The 18,711-nt window shown below is 38.0% G+C and overlaps 2 protein-coding genes across 5 annotated transcripts; one reads left to right on the plus strand and one right to left on the minus strand.

Annotated features, from left to right (window-relative positions):
- Positions 1–5,561: 5,561 nt before the first annotated feature.
- LOC105051546 (leucine-rich repeat receptor protein kinase HPCA1) lies at positions 5,562–16,195 on the plus strand. 4 transcript variants are annotated; one of them, XM_073243437.1, is made up of 19 exons: positions 5,562–7,219; positions 7,723–7,843; positions 7,937–8,008; positions 8,268–8,342; positions 8,440–8,511; positions 9,009–9,170; positions 9,262–9,336; positions 9,516–9,587; positions 9,669–9,740; positions 9,821–9,889; positions 10,244–10,318; positions 10,754–10,825; positions 10,987–11,118; positions 11,358–11,836; positions 11,925–12,077; positions 12,180–12,316; positions 13,272–13,491; positions 15,172–15,407; positions 15,536–16,195. In XM_073243437.1, the coding sequence occupies exons 1-19, from the start codon at positions 7,072–7,074 to the stop codon at positions 16,001–16,003; spliced, it is 2,910 nt and encodes a 969-aa protein (XP_073099538.1). In that variant the 5' UTR covers positions 5,562–7,071; the 3' UTR covers positions 16,004–16,195. The 4 variants fall into 4 exon arrangements, with proteins under 4 accessions (XP_073099538.1, XP_073099539.1, XP_073099540.1 ...); XM_073243438.1 differs by having other exon boundaries at positions 5,563–7,219; positions 9,681–9,740; positions 11,922–12,077; XM_073243439.1 differs by having other exon boundaries at positions 5,563–7,219; positions 11,922–12,077; positions 15,172–15,426; positions 15,536–15,862.
- A 106-nt stretch (positions 16,196–16,301) lies between these two features.
- Positions 16,302–18,559, minus strand: LOC140851578 (probable methyltransferase At1g29790). The gene has a single exon (XM_073243440.1). The coding sequence runs from the start codon at positions 17,918–17,920 to the stop codon at positions 16,604–16,606; it is 1,317 nt and encodes a 438-aa protein (XP_073099541.1). The 5' UTR covers positions 17,921–18,559; the 3' UTR covers positions 16,302–16,603.
- Positions 18,560–18,711: the final 152 nt, after the last annotated feature.

Below are 18,711 nucleotides of genomic sequence, written 5' to 3' on the forward strand. Positions count from 1 at the left end.
TAAAAGCACAAATTACACTTCTATATATATATATATATATATTTTGATGAATTCTATGGTCTTTGTGCAGGTGAGAAGTGATCAAGATCATATCCATGTATATTTTGTGAATGCTGTGCTGTGGATTGTATTCACTCATTGCTTCAACTGGTGTACTGAGCCAACCAACCAGTGGCAAATTATTTTGAAGACGCAATGTTAACTGTAGTATCCCTTTTTTTTTTTTTTTTTTGGCATAATAGACTTTGTTGTATGCGTGCATTCTCGTACTCTGGTTTGTATAAAATGTCAGTCAACTTCTAAGTCTTACTGTATCTGCTGTTCACTTGAACTTCTTTTGTGCTTCAGAAAGAAGTTTACTTGTTTATTACTTCTAAGTCCTACTTTTGTGCTTCATAAAGAAGTTTGTATAGAATGTCAGTCAACTTCTAAGTCTTACTGTATCTGCTGTTCGCTTGAATTTCTTTTGTGCTTCAAAAAGAAGTTTACTTGTTTACTACTTGAGATTATTAAAATATTAGATTTTATTTTGAATTTAATTGATATTAGCCCCTTTCCACCAGCTTATGCAAATGCTTGTATGTGCATGTACATGCTGCTTCTCAAGGTGGCAGAGCCTCAATTCTGGAGTCATGTTGACATGGGGTCTGGAAGAATGTTGTTATTCATCAACAACTGCACTATGCCCCTAGACATTCACAGTGCAGAGTAGCATGCAGTAATAACTAACCATTATGAAGTCAAGATTTAAGACAAAAATAAACTCTAACAGTAAATAACAGCTTATATCTCTGAAAGCCAATGCAAAAAAAAAAAAGCAAATATTTGATTTATTGCTACACTAATAAAACACTAACGTAATTAATTTAATAACAAGAATCTACAAAGAGAGCTGATTCATAAAGCACATAACAGTTACATGCTTGTCAAATACCTGCTGTTGTTACCTGTTTCTATTATGGAACAGAAGTGTTCTGAAACTGTTAAAACAGCCATTATATAATATTATTATAAATATTTTGTGTGGTGGAAGTTGCTGTATGTGCAGTTTCTAGGGGATTAGTTTGCATATTGAGTGAGTCAACTGGGAAGTCCAATGTGTTCTGCACTTGAATTTCTTTGTACCAGAGAGGGCAATGTAAACTGGAACATGCATTGATCTTTCCTTCTGAAAAACATGGTGGGAATGAAACCATTCATATATTGAAACCTCAGGAACTTTCCTAAGAAGAGAGGGGTGCCAACAAGCTTTGATCTGAGGTCCACTGGCCTATAGGCCCTATATGGTGGACCTTTCTGTATGCGCAATTTCTAGCAGGACTGTTGTTGGGCTATATTGTTCGGTTATATATATGAAGGTGAAGCATCATCTCTCTCTACTAACTCAAGTAACTTATCCATGTTCAATACTAACCACTGGATTGGGTTTTGAAGCAAGGGCTGATATTTATGCCTGCTGGTTGGTCACTTAGGGAGGCTGTTCTTGGTTGGATGAGTGTGTGTAGAACAAAAGAAAAAGAGGGAGAGGTGAAGATCTTTGAGGGGGCTCTCTACAATAAGATCTTGCATCTTTGAGGGATTCTTCTTATTCCCTGTTTTCCCCAACGTTAGAGGGCAAGCTAAGGGTTGTATTCATCCCCTAATCCTATTTGCACTTTTTGTGATATCCTATTGTTGAAAGTATAAATTACATTTGCATTGTTCTCCGTGGATGCAGTCTTTGGGTTCCAAGTCATGTAAATTTGGTATCCATGAGTGGTTGTGTGCTTGCCCTTGCTTGCTACTTGTTCTTGTTATATTACCTATTCATGGTGACCATAGTTACGTATGGATTTGAGTAAATACCCACCGACCATTTGCAAAAAGGCCTAAATAAAGTAGTGCATGCCATATTGTGCATTAGTGCTTCTATTCCGGGAACCTCGCATTATTTCTATTAGAAACCTAGTTTCATCCTCTTGTGACATAACAATTGGTGACAGAGCTTGGTTGGTTTATGCTTGATTTCTTATGTCGGAATTTTGTTGGAAGGGTCACCTCTTGGGAGATTATGGTCTTCTAGTTTTTCTATCACGCCGCACCCAGGTCTAGGATGCGACACGACCGCATAAACCCTAAAATAACATTTTAAAGATCATGTAAGGCCTTAAAATTTGATACAATCTTAACATCCATAAATAAGAAAGATCTAATTTCATGATAATTAACAAAAATTATATAATTACAAATTCAATTTCCTTCAATCATTTGATCAAGTATAAATGATATTCTATCTATTCATCTGTTCACCTGTAACCCAAAGCATAGCCAATCATAAATATCTTGCAACTCTGAAAAAAAAGGAAAGAAGGAAGGGTCATAAGCTTTATAGCCCAATAAGAATTCTCTACACTCACATCATTATGAATATAAAATATCTTTTAACAAATATACGTAAGTGATAGAAAAATTATAAAATTTATACATTATCAATATGATAATTGAATAATATCATTAAAATTATGTCCAACACGTCATATATTACTAATCAGTAATTCTATTCAGTAATCTTTCAGAGAAATTACTTATTATAATTTGGTTAACATAGTTCTAATCTAAACAATATTATTATTTTGGTATTGGACGAGGCCTGCTCATACTTCAGTCCATGATAGGCCACCATATTTCCACCTATAGCTGACAACCATGTCTCAGTCCATGGCTGACATCATAATACCATGGTTTACACTTGCCAGCTAGCCTAGATACACTTTAATGAAATAAGGTTCATCATCTTGATTTGATTTCAGCATTAGACTAATCACAACCATGCTCTAACCTTTGGTAGGCTAAACATCTCAGCCCGTGGCTAATATGCCATATTCCACATATGGTTGACTATCCGCATGCTCCGTTTTTTCATATTTTATGTTTGTCTTTTCGGTATTGGACTAATTATAATCATGCTCCAGTCCATGGTTGGCCAAACATAATGCTACGCCCTAGCCCGAGGCTGACTCAGCACACAATCACATTTCTTGCATGGCCAAACAGTCCAAACACCATCCATGTCCCATTCATATTATTAAAGTCATAATCTGATTTCCGGCAATAGATTAGTACAGTTATGCTCCAGCTCATGACAGGTCAAGCTGCATCTCAGTTCGAGATTGACCCAGCATATACATCATATTTTTTGCATGACTGGCTAACCTACATGCCGCCCACCCCATCAATCATGTTAAATCATATTTTTCTTATTCAATAATCATTAAATATCAATTAATCTTAATTCAAACAACATCAATTAAACAACATATAATACATATATCGATAGATATAGAATATACATCAATCATATAGATTCAATTTTCATAAACATATAAGTGATTGTGTTGAAGAAGCCTTATCTCTATTGATGATTGACTTAACGAACTCCTTAAGATATTCCGCTTGACATCTTGTACAAATAATCGTATCTCTACATGATCAAGATCAAACATAAAAATCATAGATGATTAGGGATGGTGAAAAATTATGATAAATGATTCTAATATTATAAATCTAGGATCCTTTGTAGAATCAATCAAGATCTGGGTTTGTCTAAGTATCTGGACGCTCTACTGATCCATAAAATTAAAAAAAAAAAATTCACGAAGAGAGAGAAGAATTTTAGAGAAAAGAAGTAGAGAGAGGAGAGAGGAGAGAAGAGAGAGAGTGAAGAGTGGGAACTCTTTTTTTTTTCCTTCTCATCTGGCTCACTGTATTTTTTTTATTTTCTCTTCTTCTTCGTAGAAACAGGGTATCGAACCCTTCTTTTTTTTTTTCTTTTATAGAATCAATCAAGATCTGGGTTTGTCTAAGTATCTGGATGTTCTACTGGTCTATAATTTTTTTTTAAAAGAAAAATTATAAAGAGAGAGAAAGTTTTTAGAGAGAAAAAAAAAAAAAAAAAAAAAAAAAAAAAAAAAAAAAAAAAAAAAAAAAAAAAAAAAAAAAAAAAAAAAAAAAAAAGAGAGAGAGAAGAGATATATATATAGAGAGAGAGAGAGAGAGAGAGAGAGAGTGAAGAGTGGGATTTTTTTTTTTTTTCCCTTCTCATCTGGCTCACTGCATTTTTTTTATTTTCTCTTCTTCTTCTTCGTAGAAACAGGGTACCGAACCCTTCTTCCTTTTTTTCCTCGCCCCTTCATCCGGCCGTGGATGTGGAACCCCTGCCAGCGGCCAACAGCCACACCCAGCCCGATCAGAAGATGACCTCAACGGCGGCGGTCACAGCCGCCGGTGGTCGATGAAATAAGAGAAAAAAAATAGATAACGGGGGAGACCCTGTTCACAGCGAATCCGGCGGCCTAGGGGGCAAAATCCGGCGGCGGCAGGCTAGAAAAAGACAGAGGAGAAGGAAGAAGGCATTACCCCGGTTTGACGACACCCATGGTTAGAGATCAGCGATCTCTCCGGCGGAATCTCAAGGAGAAAACTCGACGGAAAAATCTCAAATCAGAGGCGATTTTTCGAGCAATTTGTTGTGAGAAACAAATAACCACTATGAACACGATATTTTCTTCTAAAACAATAAGAAATTGCATGGTTCGGACAACCAACGTTAATTGTAGCGACTTGTAAGATATTATATCTGTGATTGTTGGCGGATAAATTTTAATTGATTGTATACATAAATGCAGCATGTATAGATATGTATATGTATATGCATGTATGTATGCATACATTCATGGATATATGTATGTATGCATGTAAAGGAACCTTCAAGGATGATTAATTTGTATAATGTCCATCATAACGGTCATTGAGCACATAACAATCGTAGTGTGTATAAAACATTCACTACTAATATGTTAATAGACTAAGAGACATGTTGTGAAACTATTAAAAAAGCCATTATAATGTTATAGAATTATTTTCTAAAACCATGATTGCCAAAAGATATTATGATCTCGAGACTGTTAAACTTGCAAACAAGAGTCCTGTGATTTTCTTAATTTATTTGTGCTATTATGACCAAGCAGAGCCCCATTTATGCCTATAAAAAATGCAACATACAATATATCTTTCTTTACTATTTCAATACATGAAATGCTAAGTTAATTTTTCTTGATGTTTCAGGGATTCCTCTGATATGATGATTTGTGATCTAAGATATTCCAGTTTCAGACACATAGTAGTGGTGGATGAGATGGTTGTTTATGTGATGGTAAAGTATTGAATTGTATGTAGTGAAACTGAAAATTGAGGTAAATGCCTGTCTTGAGACAGTTTTTCTCGTTCTAATTTCTAACTAATTAGTCCCATAGGATTTTGGACTGAACAGTTTGCCACATATTGCATTTACAATATATCTTTCATTACTATTTCAATACATGAGATGCAAAGTTAATTTCCTGATGTTTCGGGGATTCCTCTGATATGATGATTTCTGATCTAAAATATTCCGCTTTCAGACACATAGTAGTGGTGGATGGGACAATTGTTTATGTGATGGTAACGCATTGAATTGTATGCAGTGAAACTGAAAATTGAGGTAAATGCCTGTCATGAGACAGTTTTTCTTGTTCTAATTTCTAACTAATTAGTCCCATAGGATTTTGGACAGAACAGTTTGCCACAAATTGCATTTTTTTGGGTGTTTAAGTTCCTTTAGATATTTTTCACCATCATCATTTTCAAGATATCCATTAATCAACACTTAATATTGTGCACTTAAAATGTATACGCTGACAGAAAATTAAAATAATCTTCTTTATAATCAATGTCTTTATGTGATCAAACTATTCAGGTTCAGCTTATGTATTATGGTTTTGAAATTTATTTTGTTTAACGTCATTGAAAGCTCTTTACTTCTACCTTTTTAAATCAAGTCTTACCGATATGCCATATGAATTTGAAGAAGTACTAGTATTTACATGGTAATAATTGACTTCATAATCGACAGTCATTACTGTTATGATATTGTTGTGTCACATCCACCTTTTTTTTTTATGAATATCCTTTTTCTTGCTCATCCACGCCTCTTCTGTCATGCCCAAGGATATGAACATTGATCCAAGAAGTGCAACCTCACATTTTATTATCCATTTGTACCTATTATTTTTGTAGATCCAATTACATGTTCAAATAAAGAACTGTGAGGCTCTATCCTATGGTAGATATAACAATCAATAACTGCCAATATTGTACTAGTGTTGACAATTAGAGCTTCATGCTTTAAAATTGGGGTCAGTTCCTGTTTCTTGGATCAATAAAGGGAGCGAGTCCATCCTTTTTGGGTGGTACACTGTACCCAAGCTTGACGATGATGTTCATACTTGCCTGGAGTGACAGGACAGCTGAGTTTAAATTTTAGTTGCTGATGGTGGTAGCCAACAAATCATTGGAAACTTGAGGTGGGATGCTGAAACATTCAACGGTTAACATGCCATTTATATATGGAGAGACTGGCCAATTCAAACCCTTGACTTGTTGGAGGGGTGTCATGAGATGATATGATATCCAAAACCTATAAAAAAGAGAAAATTGGAAAGAACATTTCTTCTCATCTCAATTGTATTTAAATACAAACTGAAATATGGGAAATTTCAGAGTTTTTGCAAAATTCAACTATAAGAGGTCCTACCTAAACCAGGGAGAATTTTGGGGTTCTATCGTTTTGCATGGGAGCAATTTGACCTTAAAAAATTGATAGATCAATGAAGTAGGTCTATGATTGAATTGGCTTTCCAGATGTATAATAGGAATCTCTACATATACTTCTGTTGACATATGGTTCGGTATCTTAAAGCTTAACAAACAAAATGGCAAGGCTGAAGAATTGCCATGGAAGAACTGGTTTTTCAGAAAAGGTGATGCCATGACAGTTACTTTTGAATCTTGTAATCGCCACCTAACCAACTTGCTGTTAGCGTCAGAACTCATAAGTCAACTATAATTTGAATTGCACTTAGCTTAATAGCTAGCATTATAAAAGTTCGCTAGAATTCAGTTCCTTGGGCATGATACCATGTATCAAATATGATAAATATGTACACTTTGGGCCTCTTAGATTCTGGTTGACCCAAGGAGCGCAATACCCAGTTTATGGTTATACTGCCAATCAAACACCTTGAAGCTATCTCTTTGGTTTCAATGAATCATCAGAGATTAATCAGTCGAGGCTGTTGGGTGTGTTTGCTGACTCTAATATTTCTGACTTCAATCATCTCTGCAGATACTCTTCCTGAAGAAGGTTTCTCTCTCTCCCCCAACCCCTCTCTCTGTGTGTGTATCTGCACCTGCAGGCATGTGCACCTGGTGTATGTGCATGGATAAGCAATTTTTCCTGTTGTTTTCCTTATAATGTTTATGGTATGCAACTGTATGCAAATGTAATTACTCTGCGTAAGTGAAGAAAATTTTAGTTGAAGTCACATAATTGTGCAGACTGCAGAGTACCATCTGCCACTATGAGGATGACACCTTTTTTTTCAACAAAATAAGGAAGATCAATTTTATATATGAAATATAATTGTTCCTTTCTTCTCTACCACCTTGCAGTTTCTTTACTATTGTCTTGATGCTGATAAACATAATTCGTTGTGCTTTCTATCTAGATGCTTGGTTTTTTTGGGAAAAGTGCACAAGTTATATTCAACAATTTAACAGAAGGATTGATGCTTTATTTATTTATTTATTTGGAGCATGTAAGTATTTTCTGCCAATCCTTAAGATATCTTTCTTTTCCTGATATAGCTGCTGCTCTCCATTCACTGGCCGAGAGTTGGGAAAATCAACCTCAAAGCTGGGTCGGTTTGGATCCTTGTGGAACTAATTGGGTTGGAATCAGTTGCTCCAATTCTCACATCATTATTATGTCAGTTCTGCAAGTCTAAAATTTCATTAAACATTACAGAAAAAAATACAGCTTCAATTTTTTGAATCGTTAATTGCCACACATGTATTTCAGAACATTACCAGGATTGGGGCTTGGTGGGACTCTTTCTGCGGAAATTCAGAATCTGCCTGAATTGGTGGCTCTGTAAGTTTCTATAACTGGGGCTCTGTACTGCAGAAAGGATGAGCCCAGCTATCAACTAATTGCTAGAAACCATATGGCTTTTGGCCTTTTGCTTTATGGTCTTGGATGTCATAAAATCGAAAATATAATGCATGAAGCACACCGTCAATATTTAATTTAACTCATTCAGTATCTCATCTGTATTTTCTAGTCACCATGATTTGCATGTTTTCTAATATGCCTTTAACTTGTCAGTCTTCTTATAAGTTAACTTTTGCAGGGACCTGTCTTACAATGAGGGTTTGAATGGACCAATTCCCCAATCTATTGGGAATCTGGTGAAACTAAGATACTTGTGAGCTACTCCTGGTGTTGGAACTGACATAGATCTGTGTAGGCTAGCTGGATCATGACTTGGAGCTAATCTTTTCTAAATTTCTTTTTTCTCCCAGGGTCCTTGTTGGTTGCAGTTTTAGTGGTAATATCCCACCAGAATTAGGCAACCTAGCACGGCTCTCCTTCTTGTAAGTGTCACAGCTGTGTAAACATTTCTTCTGCTCTCTTAAAGTTGTCATCGAATTAAGAGGAAACTTTCATGAAGAGTTATTGGTTGTTTTTTCTTTTTTTTCCTTTTGTGTGTGCATGTGTGAGAGAGAGTGCAGACATGCACGCACCCGAGAGAGAGAGAGAGAGAGAGAGAGAGAATTAAAAGTCCACTTGAAAACATCAAAAATTAGAGGATAATGTTATATGCCTTGTGTCATATAATAAAGACTACATTGACGTCAGAAATTCAAGTTACAAATACACAATAACGATATTCACATATGATCATTGCCTAGTGAAATTGAGATTTCAAGTGCTTTAATAAATATGACTGCTTCCATGTACTTTGGTTCCAAATATGGCATCAAGTGCTGTTACAATGAGTTCACCTGATTATTATTTTGCACCATTAATATAGTTTGGTCCTTTTGGCATGTTTCTAAATTACATTAATCAACTGTGCTTCTTTCATCAGATCTCTGAATTCTAACAACTTACGTGGATCCATCCCTGGTTCTCTTGGTAACCTGTCAGAACTTACTTGGTTAGATATAACCGACAATGAGCTTTCTGGACCCATTCCTGTCTCCAGTGAAAATAGCCTCGGCCTGGATATGTTGACCAATTGCAAGCACTTGTATGTGATAGTATTGTTTTCTGTGAGCTTAGATTATTTATTTCATGCCTTGATAACAATTTGAAGGAGCATTTTCTTTATCTGATTACAGTCATTTTGGCAAGAACAATCTCTCTGGAGCCATTCCACCCAAACTCTTCCACTCAGACATGCGTCTGCTACATGTGTAAGCTCCTGAAGTGCCAAGTTCAAAAGCCTTATTATTTTTATTTTATATATATTTATGAGAGGAAAGGAGAGTAGTTGCATATGAGTTATAAAATGCTTAATAGAGTAAGTAAATCTCTGATGAAACTGAAAAGGAACAAGTAGTTGTTTTCTCTATTAACAACTTTTAGTGCTCAGGCTTTTTGATAGCAATAGCTTGTCAGGAAGCATCCCTCCCACGATAGGACTTGTGCAATCCTTGACAGCTATGTAAGTTGAGTCTGGAATTAAATTAGGCATAAATACTCAGCTCATGTTTTTAACTTTTTGTTTTTTGCTTGTTTGACACAGTCGTCTTGACAGGAATCACTTGAATGGTTATGTTCCTTCAAACCTCAATAATCTTACCAGCCTTACAGAATTGTGAGTGTTTCTTTCTGCAGTTAGAAATTCATTTGCTTCTCTATTACTAGTTTCAGAGGATGATCACCTTTTTATTTCAGGCACTTATCGAACAACCAGCTGATTGGTCCCTTCCCAAACTTAACTGGAATGAATGCGCTTATTTATTTGTAAGTAATAAGACATAACTGAGTTACATGATAATAAAACTTCAATACATTTCTTGGGTCTGAAAGAAAAACAGAAGTGACTTCTTATTTCATTGGGACAACAAAAACGACCATATGGATCCTATCAGTTTCATCTGAGAAAGCAGTTTTTCTTTTATCAATGAATAGTTCTCTGTTGTTGTTTAAGGCATGTCTGCACCACATAAATTTTATCTGCAGTACATTGAATTTGATGGTCATTTTCAGTGGTTTCTATATTCACTTCTATGATGAATCTGTGGCTGTGATAAGTAGTTTCTTTTTTGGGAGCTGTAATAAGATTCTTTGAGCACTAACCAACAATTTCTCATGTAGGGACTTGAGCAACAACAGTTTCGATGAGTCGGAAGTTCCACCTTGGTTTTCAACTTTGTCATCATTGACAACAATGTATTCCCTCTCTCTCAATCTCTCTCTCTCCCTCTTCCCCCAAACCCTCAATGCCCTGCTCCTCCCGCTTCCTCTTCTGTGGTCTGTGACCTGTGAGCAGGAGTTCCAAACTTTGGCATATTCAAAAGGTCAAACTAGTGGAGTTCTTGTGTTGATACAAGAGGCTTGGGTTCGATCCTTGCCCGTATCCAATAAAACAAAGGAGGAGCTTCCACCCTCCTACTCAAACAATAGCAGCAGGAATATTAAATTTGGGAGGACTGGAATGCCATTTCTATAAGACATAAGTGAGACAATTCTATTCTTGCACTTGGTCCCTTCATACATAATCAACAGATTTTCTTCTTGGCTTGCAAAATCAGTGCGACCTTTCTTAGTCATCTTCTGTAGTTTTAAGGCATTGCTTCTAAGATTTGATTTCTTTGTCAATTTCAGAATGTTGGAATACTTAAAAGTTGGAGGGCAAATACCAACGTCTCTATTTGAGTTTCCACAGCTACAGACTGTGTGAGTATGATTTACATGAAAAATGGCATTGTTTTTCATTTTGAGAATTTCAATTAGCAAAATTTAGCTTTTAAACCCAGAATATTCAAATGAAAATTGTGCACCTTGTATAATCCTTCTCTTTTTATCTATATGCTGATGACTTGAAATGGTGGAGGCAGGAGGTTTAGGAACAACCAGTTTAATGGCACTTTGGATCTAGGAACCAACTACAGCAGCCAGCTCTACCTTGTTGATCTGCAGAACAATGATATTCAAAAACTCAACTATGGAGTGTACCCCAACCAACTAATGTGAGATGCCACGTATTTTTTGCTCAGATTCTTTCAACTAAGAAAAAGCTATGTTCAGTTTTAGTTCCATTTATCAAATGGTGATATGAGTTAATGTTTAAAAAGAGGATTCTCTATATTCACTAGAGTTATTTATCTATCGTTTAAGAGGAACTAGAGTTAAAATTTTGTTGCAATTTATTCTTTTCATTGTATTCTGGTTTTGATAGCCATGCATTCTTACTTTTTCATGTTTACAGACTTGATGGCAATCCATACTGTAACCAAGGGGGAACAAGTGACAGCAAGGATTGCACAGTTCCACCACAATCCAATTCCACTGCATATGTGACTCCCATATTGAATTGTGGGAACATTGTCTGTCCTTCAGATCAAGACCTCAGTCCTCATTGTAACTGCTCATATCCATATGTGGGCACCATATATTTCAGGTTTATTACCTTCTCAAACACAGATAATCCAAAACATTATCAAGTTCTGGAAGAAGGTCTCTCCAAGACATTTGAGGATAACCAAATTCCGGTGGACTCGGTGTCCGTCCAAGACCCACACATAAATAACAACAACTACCTTCAAATTGATTTCTGGTTCTTTCCAGCTGGAAAGTTACGTTTTGATGCATACGATGTTGCTAAAATGTCGAACTTGTTCAGCAATGTAACCTTCAAGGCCCCATCTGATTTTGGTCCCTATTATTTCATTGCAAGACCATATACGGGTAACTTAATTTCAAGTTATTCTCCTGCTACTCTTTCCTACTTTTGGGAGTTTGACAGACTAAAATCTCTTCCTATTTCATTTAGAAGCTGAATTGGGTTCGAAATCAAAAAAAGTGCCAGTGATTGTTGGAGCAACAGTTGGTGCAGTGGTTCTTGCACTTATAGTTATCATTTTGATCATTTTTGCACTTCGACAAAAGAGAAAGGCTTCAAAGGCTAAAGAATTAAGCCAGCCTTTTGGTAAGACATGGAGGAAAAAATTTGTTAACTCTTCTGTCTTTCCTGTTTATCTCATATCTAAAACTGAGTTCTGTAAGCATTAATGTTTAATCATTTTGGCAGGATCTTGGGACCCGAGCAAAAGCAGTGGTAGCGCTCCAGACTTGAAGGGCCCAAAATGGTTTTCATTTGAAGAATTGAAGAAATGCACGGACAACTTCGCAGAGCACAATGACATTGGGACTGGTGGTTATGGAAAGGTAGTTTTTTTTTTCTTTAAAGAAGAAATAAAAGTGACAGGTGTGATGCCTTGATTTAGTTATGTCTATTCAAAATTTAGAAGTTTTGCTAGTATAATAAGATTATTCGGCACTTGATTTATATAAAGGTAAATACAGCTTGTGCAGGCAGAAACACTATATTGAGGGTTCCTAGGTGGAGCTGAGCAGATAAAAACCTTCTTTCCCCATTTTTTCTTTTTTCTGGAACTCTGAACAGTTAAACAGCAATAACGTAAACAACTACAATACAACTTAAATATGTCAAATTAATTTGCTTGCAGAAAGATCCAGATGTAGCTTTAAATTCAAATTTGAGCATGTGTTATCATTTATTTTACTGTATCCAAGTTCCTTTCAGAAATAACCTATAAACCTGCATCTGAATGCCAATGGATTCATAGGATCTGAGTTACTGGCAGAAATAACCAGGACTGGTACCCAGAGTGCCATATGACTGCTACGGTCATACGGAGTCTTCATAGTTTATATGTCTGGTACCTAGTGTTGGTACAAGGAGCATACCAAGTGCCAGTTCCCTATCAGTTAGGTATGGTATGCTTGGTACTAACATCCATTTAAAACCTTGTGTATGACAAAATCTTGTGTACTACTCACTCGTGAAATTACGTCCAAGTATGTTGAAACTAGTAGTTATTATGTGTTGGTAAATTGATAAAGAGCTGTGCATTTGAAAAATTTCAATGATCCTGTAAAACATTTCAGCATTACTGCTAGCACAGCTGTTGTGCTGAAGAACATTCAAAAGACTGACTTTGATTATATTTAGACCGAGATAGAAGTAGACCACAAAAGCACCAAAGTATTGCTCATCAACATCCCCATGAATGAATGAATGAATATATTGGAAACATATAAAAAGAATGTTATCTATATTTTGTCAATGATTTTTTGATATTTGTGGCTACTCTTACAGGTTTACCGAGGAACACTTGCTAATGGGCAACAAGTTGCCGTCAAAAGAGCTCAACAGGGATCCATGCAAGGTGGCCTTGAATTCAAATCAGAGATTGAGACACTGAGCAGGGTTCACCATAGGAACCTCGTCAGTCTTGTTGGCTTTTGCTTTGACCAAGGTGAACAAATGTTGGTGTATGAGTATGTTCCAAATGGCTCTCTAAAAGAAAGTCTCTCAGGTATTTACATTTCCATTGTGGATGTTTTTCTTTCACTAGAAAGCTAGGGAAAAATGACTTCAAGGTTTGTTGTTAAAGATGTAGATTTATATTATTTATGTGCCCATGTATGTAAGTCGGTCTTGTGTCCCCATTAGTGATTGCATGACAATTTTGCATCCATAGGTTGAGAGAATTCTATTCACATCTTGATATTGTTGAGAGAAGCATGGGAAAGAGGATACCAGTTCTAGAATACCATGTATCCAAGTAACCCCAAAACTAACACTGAAGAATGAATCCAGACCTTATTATAATAATGTTGACAACTATATTAACCCCTAATGCAACATCACCATGACACCTCAAGTAATCTTAAGCCCTCCATTTACAAGTTGGTGGGCTACCTAATTTACTACATCAAGTTTAATTTTATTTTTCTTTTCTTTTTTACCTTGTCTATGATTTTGTTGTTGGCTTTTCCCTTCAACCATCAATTGATTCTTGAAAAACCTGCTTTTAGTGGTAAAAATTATTATAAATGTCTAGAACATCTACGGAAGCTTGCAGAAACTGGCTGAAGAAATTACACATTTCCAAGTGATTTGATTGGGGGGAAGGAAGAATTTCTTGGTTCGCTCAACATGAATCTCTCAAAAGAAATTTAGAAAAAGACGGAATACTTGTGAAAATAGAGCTTAAGTCCCTTTTCTTTTATTGATCCTCTAAAACCAATGTATATAGCCTCTATTTACATCAGTGAAGTCTGCCCCTGCACAATCAGACTAGGTTTTTCTTTTTAGTTCTAGTAGGACTCTTTTATCTAAAAAGATATGACTGATAGAAATAAATTCGAAAAAGCTAAAATTCTATATAAGATAGATCTTGACTTCTACATCAACTTTATTTTATCATTCCATCTGATTCTTCTCAAATTGAGAGATAATCTTGGTTAAATTCTTATACGTTAAGGAAACTATTGATTTGATTGGCCTGTGCTCCAAACAATGGAATTTGGGCCTGATTGCTAGGGTGCCACCTTCTAAAAGGTCGGGTGTCATGTCGTAGGTCTTGAAAAATAATCCGATTTTATTTTTTTAAAAAAAAAGATAATCTCAGTCGGATGTCGTATGACCAAGTTATAGCATCCGAAAATTTGGCTTGCATTTCAACTTTCCTATGTAATGGATGTTCCTGGATCTTGTCCCGCTTAACCCTAGTGGCTAAAGTGGTCCACATCGAATTTAGAAATTCTTCTACATCACCAAGCTCCTCCACCATTGTCGCTGCCCCTTAAGCTGACCTCCTACAGCTTCACTAATCTTTTATTAAAAGCACCCTATGGCTCACGTTTATGAGTAGGTTATCTAATACACTACTGGCTAAGATGATGCCTTTTCCATTGTGTATATCATATTCAGTGTTTCATAATCTTTTGGCTGATGCCATATGTTGCTGCTTTTGCTACTTTACACCCATAAATACTTCTTGGCTCTAGAGACTGAATCTGTCAACCATGTATACCTGTAGGTATGGGCTTTAGAAACCAATTTATACATCTTACTTTGTTTTTTGGAGTTTATGCATTTCAAGCACTGTAAGTTGAGGTGAACTTTGATGCATTTCAGTTGGCTGGATCAGTAATTTCATTGTGTCTACACTCTACAGACTAAGTGTTGCTTCTTAAATTTTAATCTGCAGGTAAGTCTGGAATTCGTTTAGATTGGAAAAAGAGACTTTGGGTTGCCCTTGGTGCAGCAAGAGGTCTTACTTACCTACATGAGCTTGCAAACCCCCGGATAGTTCATAGAGATATCAAGTCAAACAACATCCTTCTTGACAATCATCTAAATGCAAAAGTTTCTGATTTTGGTCTCTCTAAGCCAATAGGCGATGAAAATAAAGGTTACATTACAACTCAAGTTAAAGGGACAATGGTGAGTACTCTAAATGAAGGTAGAGTATCATGCTCAATTGCAAAAGTGAAGAGGGCAGAAAAAGCAAAGGTTTCTAATGTTAGAAAAGAGCTCTTATGTGCATAATCATTTTGTCATTTTTCCTGCAGGGCTACTTAGATCCTGAATATTATATGACCCAGCAGTTGACTGAGAAGAGTGATGTGTATAGCTTTGGTGTTCTACTTCTGGAACTGGTAACTGCAAGAAGACCTATAGAGCGAGGACGACACGTTGTAAGGGAGGTTAGGGCTGCTATAGACAAGTCGAAAGAGCTGTGTGGTCTCCATGACCTTGTTGATCCTATAATTGGGTTAGGCACCACACCAGCAGGGTTTGGTCGATTCATCGACCTGGCGATGAAGTGTGTGGAGGAATCTAGTGTTGATCGGCCTTTAATGAGTGAGGTGGTGAAGGAGATTGAGAACATCGTTCCATTGACTGGCATGAACCTGCATGTCAGATCCACTTCGACTTCTGAAAGCTTTGTAACAAGGACTAGGGACCATCCGTACAGCAGCAACTCTTCCTTTGATTACAGTGGTGGGCCATTTTCTCCCAAGATAGAACCTAAGTGAGTTGCAGCAATAGTAGTAATAACTTATTTGCCATCGATCTCTACATGTTATTGATGCAGATTCTCTTATCTTGCTGGGTTTGTGTGAAAACTATAGGTGCTTTATACAAGTCAAATTGTGCTATGAACTCATATGACTTCCATTATATGTAAATTTATGTACCTTGTGATATAGTGAAGAATGCTTTCATCATTTTTATTCTCCTTTTGAAAATGGAAACAGGGGACAGTAATGAAAGCTAACAGCATTTTAGGAAAAGAAAATCAGAAACTGGATTCTCCCCCTCTCTTTGATAAAGACTCAAAATACAGGCTAAAGTCAATTGGTAAACTGGAAGTTCCTATTTATGCAATTTGCTTTCCAGAACAATGGTTGACAACACATATATACTGCCCATATGTGTCTGTTGCTGCTGATCCCTGCTGAAGTTATTCTGCATCAGAAAGAGGCAAAGAATATGAACAAAAACTCAAAACCAAATCCTGCATAAAATCTTTCTTCTCTATCGAGCATCTGATCATTTGCTTCTCATGTCTGCTTGCACTTGCAAACCCCTCATCCGGTTTCAACATAGGATTTTAGTCATTGGTCATGAATTCATCAGGTCATGGGCTTCTCCAGCAGTGCAGAGAGGTACCATTCATCCATCTGTATTCCCCGGTCGAGCTTCCGACCGGCGTTCCACCTCAGCTTCTTGAATCCAATGCGGTTGAACATGGGCACATATGTGGTGTTCAGCTGTGTGCCAATGCAGAAGAAGTGATCAAGCCAGAACAGCCCCCCCGGCCGCAGCAGCCGGTAGATATCGTGGAGAGCGAACTCCAGCATGATGTCGGGGATCCAATTGCTGAGCACATGCATCGAATGCACGATGTCGAGCGTGTTGTCGAAGAAGGGAAGCCGGTGGGCGATGCTGATGTGCATCGGCACGAGGCCTCTCGATGCGATGAAGCTATTGAACGGCCCATCAAAGTTCATCGAGCTGGTGACAATGGTGATATTGCGCTCCCGCATCCGGGCGGCGAATGTGGCGGTGCCACCGCCGATGTCGAGGCCAATTCGGATCGTTCCCGGTGGTTTGGTCCCCAAGACACTGTCAATGCCGAAGTCGAGATTGCCATTGTCATGCAGCCACCGGACCTTCTCCCGGCCATTCAAGTCAAAGCAATCCTTGCAGTCATAGCTTCCTTTCGCCTTGCCCCTGTTAACTAAGCAGCTGTAATTCTTGCAGCTGTATGCATCCCAGACGATGCTGGTGTCCGGAGGGATGGTCCAAAGGCTCGCAGGAAACGGGGTGGGCTCGACATACCCAGAGGGAGATTTCGGATGGCATCGCCGGCGGGGGAGCGGCTCGCACCCTTTGAGCATCAATCTCTGTGCGAAGATGTCGTCGCTGGGGCACTCCTTGCCGACTTCATAAGACATGTACTCGGTCAGGTCCGCTTGGAATCGCCGGCAGGGAGAGCCGAGCGTTGGGTAGAGCTTGTCGGTCCCGAGGTTGGGAGTAGATCCAAGGGGGAGCTTATGTGGCCCGACAGCAAGCTTGAGCTCCCCGGAGAGTTCCTTCTGCCAGCCGTCGAGCTCATCCGACGGGGTCTTGTCACCATGGGCCTTGCCAAGCTCATTCAGGAGGGTCTCAAGCAGGGAACTGGAGGCGGACAGCCGGCGGTGGAGGTCGGCAAGCTGCGCTTGGGTGGCGTAGAGCTTGTGGCGTGTCAAGTTGAGCTCTTGGAGGAGGGCCTGCGAGTCCCAAAGGTGGATCCGGGGTGCATACTCTAATGAGGTGCCCGAGAAGAGGTAGACACAGAGCACATTAGCTGAAATCACGAGCAGAAGGATCTTAAGCTTCGACCGGATTGCACTCTGCTGCTGCTGGCCATGTCTTCTGGGGTGGTCCTCCATACCTTTACCACTCATCTTCTACGAGCTAGTGAGTTTATTTAGAAAGGAAATGGCGATTGTTTGTGGCCGAGAAAGGAGCTCCTCCACAACTCCATGAGGTATTCTACTAGTAATGAGCAAGCATGGAAATGGACTACAGTGGAGATGGAGAGAGGGGGAGTTCGGTTTAGGTTTTAATGCTGGTGGGAGAAGGGGTGGGTTGTGGGGAAGTGTTGTTCTCCCTTTTTTTTCATTTTCCGGTGATTGGGGAAGGCGCGTTCGCTTATGTGCTGCTTGCGACTTTCTTTTGGATTCAAAATCGGTTGCTTGAGGTGCTTTCCGCTGTTGGAGACGGTAACGGCTAGTTTGATATTAGTTTGGTGCTTCAGATTCCAGCCTCGCCTAGTGTGACGCGGCGTTATTTATGGTAACCGACCCGGATGCGACCTACCCGGGTTCCAGTCAGTGGATTCTACTGGGAAGAGATATTATTATTATTTTTAACGATGTTTGGGATGGGGTGATTAATTGTACCTGGTATTTAATTGCATCGTTATAATTTTATATGATAGACGCAATAGGGCGCTGGGGCGATCGCGTACTAGGCGCTTGCGAATCAATGAGGCTGGAATGGGCTGACTAATTATACCACCTTGATTAATTGTATCATGGTGATTTTATATGATAGTCATCCCAGGTTGCTTTGACTTTTTACACCACCGTTCAACTCAACAATAAAAAATTCATCTTTAAAATTGGATATTCAAGATCATTTCAGAATAACAATTTTTGACCGAAATTTAGAGATAAAATTATTTTTTTTAATT

The sequence above is a fragment of the Elaeis guineensis genome, chromosome 9 (assembly GCF_000442705.2).
Source record: "Elaeis guineensis isolate ETL-2024a chromosome 9, EG11, whole genome shotgun sequence".
Taxonomy (NCBI): domain Eukaryota; kingdom Viridiplantae; phylum Streptophyta; class Magnoliopsida; order Arecales; family Arecaceae; genus Elaeis; species Elaeis guineensis.

Bases quoted from the DNA above. Each gene is read 5' to 3' on its own strand.
- LOC105051546 (XM_073243436.1), top strand. From the start codon at position 7,072: ATGGTTATACTGCCAATCAAACACCTTGAAGCTATCTCTTTGGTTTCA. The intron at 8,009-8,267 runs GTAAGTTTCTAT...TAACTTTTGCAG, and splicing joins CTGCCTGAATTGGTGGCTCT to GGACCTGTCTTACAATGAGG. The intron at 12,078-12,179 runs GTAAGACATGGA...TCATTTTGGCAG, and splicing joins AGAATTAAGCCAGCCTTTTG to GATCTTGGGACCCGAGCAAA.
- LOC140851578 (XM_073243440.1), bottom strand. From the start codon at position 17,920: ATGAGTGGTAAAGGTATGGAGGACCACCCCAGAAGACATGGCCAGCAG.